Raw genomic sequence first — 9,376 nt, 5'->3', positions numbered from 1 at the left:
ACCACCGCCGGTCCCCCGCAGCCCCCCCGGCAGCCGCCTCCGGGCCCGGCCCGCGCCTGCGCCGTGCGCCGTGGGAGCGGAGCAGCGCGCCTGCGCCGTGCGCGCCGGGGCTATATAGGCGGCGAGCGGCGCGGCAGCTGCTCGGGTGTATCTGACGCCTCCGCTGTGCGCTCGTCACGTCCGGTTCCCCGTGAAGCGGTGAGGATGGAGGCGGTGGTGCGGCGCTGCCCGTTCCTGGCCCGCGTCTCGCAGGCGTTCCTGCAGAAGGCCGGGCCCTCTCTGCTCCTCTACGCCCAGCACTGCCCGCGGATGATGGAGGCGGCCCCGCCAGCTGCCGCCCGCGCCCTGGCCACGTCCGCCGCCCGCGGGCAGCAGGCGGAGGAGGAGACCCCCGGGGGCCGGCGGGGTGAGTGGGGCCGGGGTGGGCGGCGGGACAGCGGCTGGGGCACGGCAGCCGTAGTGGGGAGCGTTCCTAGGGACAGGGCCCGGCGTCCTTCAGAAAAAAAAATTACATATATATATATATATCGTAGAAGGAAACTTCTGGAATAGGCAGCCTCGAGATAGGGGTTGCTTAATCCTTTAAATGTCCGTGCTAATCAAGCATGGGCACAAATCAGAGCCCGGCCTGCAGCGAGCTGTGGCTGGGGATCCGGGATCACAGATCTGGGATCTCTTGTCCCCGAGCTTCACCCTAACTGGTGATGTTCTGGGGGGGTCTGGCCCTGGCACTCAGGGCAAGAGTTGGGGCACACAGCAAACCAAGGACGGGTGGCTGAAATAGCCAAACTGCTCAAAAAAAAAAAAAAACAGAAACTCCACAAAACTCCCTTTTGGCAATGGAAGAGGGAGATGGTTTTTCCTTTCAAAGGGTATGGCGCTGCATCTAGTGTTTTAAATCAGATGCCCTTTTGGTATTAATGGGATTTTGTGCTTGTATGAGTGAAGGGTGACTGCTCAGTTAAATAGTTCTGAATGGCTTGCGCCAAATTAATTGCAAAGGTAAGGGATAGAAGAGCTTAAGTCACTTTATTAAAATTATGAAGCTGAAGTGCTTTCCCTTCTCTGCCCCCACCTCAGATGCCAAAAATGCCAAAGAGGTGGCCCAACAGAATACAGATGGATCCCAGCTACCTACTGGCCACCCAGCTGCTGGTGCTGGCCAGAGCTCTGCTACCAAATGCCCGTTCCTGGCAGCTCAGATGAATCACAAGAAAAGTAATGTTTTCTGCAAAGCCAGCCTAGAACTCCAGGAGGATGTGCAGGAGATGCAGGCAGACAGGAAAGGTATGTATTCTGTGTGCTGGTTCCTTCCGAGAGCTGCTGCTGCCTGACTTTGCCCTGGAGTGTGCCAAGTTGCCACTTAAATTATATGGATAGGATTATAGGACACCACAATAAAAAGCTGTTGGAGAATATAGGTGTAAATGGCATACCTGCAATATTGTGCAGTGGTTCCCCCAGGTGATTTTGGTGTGGGAATACTGGATGCCAATACCCTGGCTCTAAATGTGTGGATCACACTTAACACTTGCACCCAAAGTGGATGTTTAGGGCTGAAAAGTGCTTTACCAGGGTGCTAATATAGACAAGGTGGTATATCCAGAGATGGAAAAAACTGGATCAACGTACTATACAAACACAAATCCAAGCTGGAAAGCAAGGAAACCTTTTTTGTTGTTGTTTATGGAACTAAAGGGTGTTGTCTGGCTCTCAATCCTGATGTGGAAGGGCTGTCCTTTAAAGGAAGGAACTTTTCACCAATAGCATTAAAGCCTTGCTGTCTGTCTCAGGAAGCTTATTTTACTTTTGTGTTTTTCTATGGCATAATTTTAAAATCTGTGCTAATCAAACAAAGTACTGGTAACGAAAAGGAAGAAGCTGACTAGAACTCTGCCTTCAGTTAGGTGTGTACCAGCTCTTTCAGACAAATGCTGTAGCTGTATAGAGCGGTTTTCTGAGTCATGATGAACCAAATGTGTCATAATTACGTGTTGTATTGTCACTGATTAGCAAGTTTTCTTTTTGTCTTGTACCATGCAAAATTGTAAGCAAATAAAGTAGTTGATTCTAACAGGCCATACAGATTCAGGCATGTGCTTCCTAAAGAAGGAAGAGCTAGAGTTACTTAGAATATTTGCTTTGCTGAACTCTACTTCATTTTGTTTCAAACTGATTAAGCTCACTGGAGTTTATTACCATGTCTATAGGTACAGAATTTGCTAAAATACCAACTACCTCCCCAGTGAGGAACGTTGAGGCTGAGGGAGAAGAGCAGAGTGGTTTGCTCAAGAAGTTTAAGGATATTGTGCTGAAGCAAAGACCAGAAAGTGTCTCTCATCTGCTTCAGGATAACTTGCCAAAATGTAAGATTGTCTGGCAAAACCCCCACAGGCCTGGTCTCTTGTGATTATTTCGTGTGTATTTAAGTTTCTGTCTCATTTCAGCTGTATCCACCTTCCAATATGATCAGTTCTTTGAGAAAAAAATAGATGAAAAGAAGAAGGATCACACCTATCGAGTATTCAAAACAGTGAACCGAAAGGCGCAGATCTTTCCCATGGCAGATGACTACACCAATTCCCTCATCACCAAGAAAGAGGTGTCTGTCTGGTGCAGCAATGATTACCTGGGCATGAGTCGTCACCCTCGTGTGTGTGGAGCAGTTATGTGAGTAAGGCCATATTCTTAAGAGGCAGTTTCAAGCTATAGTGCCCTGCAGAAGCTTTTGTGGAAAGGCTTTTGAATAATTGATTTCTATACTGTGCTACATAAGTTGTTTCTTGTATTATTCTTGGTATAATTAAGCTTACGCTGTTCTCTTGAGCTGGGGTAGGTAACTGAGTGTTTAGCTCCAGGGCTGCAGTCTGCCTGTCAGTCACTGACACTGCTCCTGGGATTTCCCTGAGAAACCACCAGATGTTACCAGATAAATTGGGTGGTATATTGCAGCTGTACTCAGTACCTGATTTCTTAGCTCACCAGATTCCTGAGTTGTGCAGGTTGCTCAAAGATACTAAACCTGACAGCTGCTTTTTGCAGCCAATTCCTTTTAAGAACTATAGTCCAATTATGTACTAGAATGTTTTTGGCGATGATCCTGTATTTATCTGTGTATTGCACAGTCACGCTAATGCCTCTCTTTGGGCCCTCTGTAGGGAAACACTGAAACAACATGGTGCTGGAGCAGGAGGCACAAGAAATATTTCGGGAACAAGTAAATTTCATGTTGATTTGGAAAAAGAGCTAGCTGATCTTCATGGAAAAGATGCAGCACTGTTGTTCTCATCTTGCTTTGTAGCCAATGACTCCACTCTCTTCACTCTAGCTAAAATGCTGCCAGGTGAGATCTCAAACTGCATCCACTATTTATCACAAAAACCAGAACCCTGCCCTAAGCAATTGGGAGTGCACTTCACAAATGGCTACTCAAAGTGAGGATTCATCCTACTCTTATCAGCAAAGTATTTTTTTTTTTTTTTTTTTTTTACTGAATACCATATTCAAATTATGTTCAACTCACACAAATCATAGTAGCAGCCTACTGAGGTTGAGGTCTAGGAGCTAGGACCTGCAGAAGACATTGGACAAAAAGCACAGTCTTCTGCTCTTGCATTTAAATTCAACCTGAAAATGAGGTAGCAGGAATTAAGTATCCTCCCACCTGTGAGTGTGAACTTCTCCCTTTTTATCCCTCCCCTGTAGTTCAGGGCAGGTTTAACTTCAAAAGTTAAGAGTTAGATAAAAATATTAAGGACTTGGAAAAACCCTTCTGTATTTCCTAAAGATTCAAGTTTGTGTTAGTTTTAAACAGCTAAAATAAGCCTTAAATATTTTTCCTTCATGATCTGCAACTTGCTTTTTTGATCAAGAGCATTACTTTCTAGAATATGCTGCTTGAACACTTCCCGTACATAAAGCAGTGCTGAGAATCAGTTAATGCTCTTTTGTATGTAAAGCGTAACTGGGCTGTTCCCTCAGGCTGTGAAATCTACTCTGATTCTGGAAACCACGCATCCATGATCCAGGGGATCCGAAACAGCAGGGTGCCAAAACACATATATCGCCATAATGATGTCAACCATCTTCGAGAACTATTGAAGAAGTCTGATCCATCTACCCCTAAAATTGTTGCATTTGAAACTGTTCACTCAATGGATGGTAAGTTGACATCAACCCCTTCTCTCTCTTTCCAGTGCTCAGATCATCTGTACAGTGCCATAAGAATGTACATTAAAGTAGGCTTCTGGAATGCCTCATGTTTGGAAGTACTTGCAAACTGAGAACAAGGAATCCTAAACTGCCAGTCGCTGCTTTGCTTCCCAGGTGCAGTCTGTCCCCTGGAAGAGCTGTGCGATGTGGCCCACGAGCATGGGGCGATCACTTTTGTGGATGAAGTGCATGCTGTGGGGCTGTATGGATCTCGAGGTGGTGGTATAGGAGACCGGGATGGAATCATGCACAAGATGGACATCATCTCTGGAACGCTTGGTATGCACAGCCTGGCACTTCTACAGAAGCTAAGGCAGCAAAGCTGCTGAGCAGCCCAATTAAGTGGGTTAACTCAAAATCAGTCTGTTCAAGTGAACTTGCCAAGGGCTTTTAGGGGGCTAGAATTTTTCTAAAAGCCCAGAGGATGTAAGTATGCCCCACAGTTTGAAAAGCCTTCTGTTAAGCTACTTACACTGCCTCACAAATCAGTTAAGGTAGCATTGTTGTAGGGTTGGTGTTTTTTTTCTGTAAACAAGCTAGCGAAAAGTTCTCCAGTGGCATATTACACAACTCAAGAATAAATTCAGGTGATAATGCTAGTAGGGTAGTACTCTATATTTAGTAGTACTTAGTTCTTTTATGTGAAATGGAGTGCCCCTAACCTAGAAACCTGAGATGGGGAGTTACATAAAGAGATTTGGCAAGAACTGAAGCAACTGCCATTATCTGAGTAGAATACAGGCTTAGGAGTAAGTTTACTGCTGCAAATTGGAAAGTTGTTTAAACAGCTTCCAAAACATAAATAAAATTTACCAGGAAAGTTCATGGCTTCTTTGAAACTTAATCTTGCATTGCAACCTAATAGAAACAGAAGCATTCACCAGACACCCTAGTTCTATCTGTGGCTCTCCTCTGGTACCTGAACATTTGGAAAGGGAGGCTGGTATTGACTCACAGTCACAGTCACAACCTTGTGTGCTCCTTAGCAGCAGAGGCTATTTCTAGCATCTCTGGAACAGATTAATTTAAATCTGCTGAGAGACTTAGTGTCAACTCTTGAGGTCACTATTGAAGTCTGTGCTTAATGATTGTGTTGATAAGGTCTTCCCCAAAATCAAAACTTGAATATTTGGGAGAGTCTTGAACTGTCTTGGCTGTGTAATAACTAGATCCATGTTATCAGGATTGGCTTAAAAACAAAGCTGTAACATATGCTGAGTAAACACAAGATTAACAGGGGGGCTAAGATTGTTGCCTACCACGACTACATTAAGTAAGTAGTCAAAATAACTCTTCCCTTTAAGTGAAAGGCTATAATACTTCAAACCATTCTAAAGGCTGGAAGAAATAAACTTGGTTGCTTTTTTTTTTTTCCTGTCTTGTCAGGCAAAGCATTTGGTTGTGTAGGAGGCTACATCTCCAGTACTAGTTCTCTGATAGACACTGTTCGTTCATATGCTGCTGGCTTTATTTTCACAACGTCCCTGCCACCCATGCTCTTAGCTGGTGCCATAGAATCTGTCCGAACTCTGAAGAGCGCAGAGGGGCGAGCTCTGAGGCGCCAGCACCAACGCAATGTGAAGCTTATGAGGCAGATGCTGATGGATGCGGGGCTTCCAGTGGTGCACTGCCCCAGTCACATCATTCCAGTAAGGGTGAGTGCTGAGGACACTGTTGACACTGGACTGTGGTGCCTGTTTGCATGTCTGTGATCATGTTAAACTTTCAGATATTAGTTAACATTCACAAAGTTCAAACCTGGCTGAGTATTCAGCAGTGATGTTCCAGGAGTCAGGCTTAAGTTAACCTCAGCTTGCTCTAAGTGTTGTAAAGCAGAATGATAAAATGTATGAAATCCACAATCTAAGAGCACACAGAAAGCAAGGAGACTGGTAACAAGCCAGTAAAAAGAAGAGTTCAGGTATAAACAGCTACCCACCCAGGCTGTAATGCTGTGCCTATGCCCAGAGGGCTCTACAGCACAAGCTTTTAGCTTTTCTTTCCGGTGTATATGCTATTTATAGTGGCATAAGGCAGAGTAACTAGTCCTATTTAATTATTGTGGCTAGCCAAGTTGGGCTGACAGTTCTGCCCCCTTGTATACTTTGGGTGATCTTGTAACTTAAAATTTTGAACTTCAGGTTGCAGATGCTGCTAAAAATACAGAGATCTGTGACAAGCTGATGAGCCAGCACAGCATCTACGTCCAAGCAATCAACTACCCCACAGTCCCCCGTGGAGAAGAGCTGCTACGTATTGCCCCTACACCTCACCACACCCCTCAAATGATGAATTATTTTGTTGGTGAGTTCTTGCATCAGTGCAGTGAAAATACTGGGCCATCTGTGCGGTGATGGGACTAGGAAATACTGCAGTTTCAGGTGTCACTAGCTGGATGATGTCTTTCCACTCCTGCAGTACACATAGCACATTCTTCTGCATTGAAGCTGCTTTGAGCAGGACATGTAAAGGTTAGTGTACTGTGACCTAGAATGGAGTGTGCAAAGCCCGTGCTCTGCTCATGCATTGTCCAAAGAAATCTTCATTTGTCACAAGAGTCCAAAGAAATATGCTCTCCTCAACTGAGCTGTTAACTTGTCTTAAACACGGATCTGTCCAGGGAAAGTAGCTACTTCTTGATCCTGTCAGAAGAGGTGGTATGAGGATAGCTGGGACTTAGTTGCAGCCCAGTCACCTCACTCAAGAGGGAAGATTATGTCACAGGGAATTCTTGTTATCCCTCCTTATTTGCTAGGAGAATAAGTATGCTGACACTTGTTTTGCTGCTTCTTTAAAGCAATCCACTGTCGCAAGACTTTATCTTAATGAACTTTCCTGTTCCTAACAGAAAAACTGCTGGCTACGTGGAAGGATGTTGGTCTGGAGCTGAAACCACATTCATCAGCTGAATGCAACTTCTGCAGAAGACCTCTACATTTTGAAGTGATGAGTGAACGGGAAAGATCCTACTTCAGTGGCATGAGCAAACTAGTATCTGTCAGTGCATGAGAGTAATGGTGTTAGCTGTATTCTTGTCGAGTTCTAGTACCCTGTCAGTAGCATTTTTAAATTGCTTAAGCATTTTAATCATAGTTGAAGCACTAAGCTCTGAAAATAAATTTCTAGAGCCATTATGCCCATGTGTTGTTTTGTGTGTTTCTCTACTTATCTTCCATAACTGGAACTGAAATGTCAGTAGTTGGAAGGGCACCCAGTGGAATAAAAACAGAGCCTGCAGCTTAATGCCCCTGAGCTGAAGTATTGCCTTCTCACTGAGTTTACACCAGAAGAACTTCAGTAGTGTTTCCTGCTGTACTGCAAGCAATGGATTTATTTCTTACAAAAAGAGAAAAGTGGTATTTATAGCTCCTCCTGAACTTTTGCAAACATGCAGGTATAGTACTACAGGCACACCAAAACTTTAAGCAAAAGTTTACTACTTAAGTACAATAAGCTTGCGTGCATTTATTTGGAGGCAGGCATTTATAACGGGTTCTGCTGGATGCTGTCTCCCTCTACTGTCACATTCTTTCTAGTTTTGTGCACACGAGCATTCCCTCTGGTGTTCAGCATGGTGCTCACTGTTAAGAGGAGAAGAGTGCTACTGGGTATTTTGTGCTAGAACACCAAGGTAGCAGGGAAAGGAAGGTGCATTTACTACTGTGCAGCAGGTAGGTGCAAGCTGCCCCTGACTGCCTGTGTCTCCCCAAGTCTGCTCCCCTATGCACACAGAGCAAGACTAAGAACAGGGTACAAACTGCTTATCAGTGAACAATCTACTAAGTCAGGTCTTAGCAGGAAGTAATTGTCAGAGAATATCAGTGCTGCTTTTGCAACCCCTCTGAAAACTTAGGCCACACTCTCTACTGCTTCCATGAATAGCAAAGGCATGCTTTGAATAGGGGGAAGTAATTTTGTGGGTACATGCGTCAATATTGGCATGAAGTCTAGAGAAAAGCACTGATCTGCTTCCTTTGTGTACAGGCACATCCAGGAACTGCTGCAGTCCTGCTCTAACAACTCATTGAACAGCTACTCTGTCCAGCTAGTCCCATTTTCCAGATGTGACAAGCCAACCTCTGTTACGCTCACGGGCATGCTGGGAAGCTCCCATTACAGATCCATTCTAGTATCACAAATAGCCACATGTTGGGGAGACAGAAGCCCAAGTTAATGCAAAATCATCAGCTCCATCAATTGGAAGCTGCTGATCATTTCAGCATGTACAGAAGCACACTGCTATTCTCAGAAGAACTCATAGCAAAATATTTGACTTCCCAAGCAATCCAACTACTTTTAAAAAGCCCCTTGTCAGTCAGTTGGCAATAGCAGCCTCTGTCAAGTGCAGATGCTCTACAGGAGAAGACTACTCGCCATCAAGCTATAGGATTAACATGGTAATTTAACTCCATTGCTAAACAAGGCAGTTTGTGAACTGCCATGCTCAAACCCACCACCAGAGTGTTGCAAATGCAAAGTGGCTGTGTTGCTGGATGAGACTTCACTTGCTGTGACATTGGCCTGGTCTTACTGAGGCAAGTTCAGGGCTACTCAAGGGAAAAGGCCATTCCACACCCCAACTCCTTTGCCTTGCCACAAGCTGTTTGTGGTGTAAGACTGAATGAATACGCATCTCCATTACAGGCCTTTTCTCACTGTATATTAGATTACATTACTACATTAACTTGACACCCCAAGTAAAAAGCCACAGACCCTACCCCTAACACTATAACATGCCTTCAGTGCTGTTCCAAACTGCTGGTGTGAGCAATCTATGTTTGTGTGGAGGACACATGACGTGTTGACTAATGTATAGTCACAATCTGACAGTACAAGTTTACTGCATTTCTAGTTTCTTCACTAAAGTAATTCAGAATCTGCCCAGTGCATTTTACATACCAGTTAATAAGCCTAATTTTTCTTTCTAGTTTTTACAGCAGCTACTCTACATTCTATGCTGCAGAGGAGAATAAATAAGACACAAAAAGGGCACAAGCTATCAGAAATCTCAAACGTTATCCCAAATTAGTCACAGGAGAGAACCAAATCCTAATATTCAAAGCTAGCAACCTCTGAAATGACAGGAGCACAACTAACCCTGGCACGTGGCAATCGGTACCTCTGCACCCATCAATATCAGATGTGACAAGTTACCTTGAGTTGT

General features: G+C 44.6%; 1 protein-coding gene across 1 annotated transcript; it reads left to right on the top strand.

Annotated features, from left to right (window-relative positions):
• The first annotated feature begins 124 nt into the window (after positions 1-124).
• Positions 125-7,344, top strand: ALAS1 (5'-aminolevulinate synthase 1). The gene is made up of 10 exons (XM_082059997.1): positions 125-406; positions 1,081-1,287; positions 2,211-2,366; positions 2,448-2,670; positions 3,159-3,343; positions 3,982-4,161; positions 4,327-4,491; positions 5,599-5,867; positions 6,354-6,516; positions 7,061-7,344. Exons 1-10 carry the CDS (start codon positions 205-207, stop codon positions 7,219-7,221), a joined length of 1,911 nt encoding a protein of 636 aa, XP_081916123.1. The 5' UTR covers positions 125-204; the 3' UTR covers positions 7,222-7,344.
• Positions 7,345-9,376: the final 2,032 nt, after the last annotated feature.

The sequence above is a fragment of the Streptopelia decaocto genome, assembly GCF_964273445.1.
Source record: "Streptopelia decaocto genome assembly, chromosome: 8".
Taxonomy (NCBI): Eukaryota; Metazoa; Chordata; class Aves; order Columbiformes; family Columbidae; genus Streptopelia; species Streptopelia decaocto.
This window is presented reverse-complemented; position numbering and strand designations above follow the sequence as displayed.

Coding starts and splice junctions, on each gene's coding strand:
- ALAS1 (XM_082059997.1), top strand. CDS start 205: ATGGAGGCGGTGGTGCGGCGCTGCCCGTTCCTGGCCCGCGTCTCGCAG. Junction 4,162..4,326: donor AACTGTTCACTCAATGGATG/GTAAGTTGACAT, acceptor TTTGCTTCCCAG/GTGCAGTCTGTCCCCTGGAA. Junction 6,517..7,060: donor AATGATGAATTATTTTGTTG/GTGAGTTCTTGC, acceptor TGTTCCTAACAG/AAAAACTGCTGGCTACGTGG.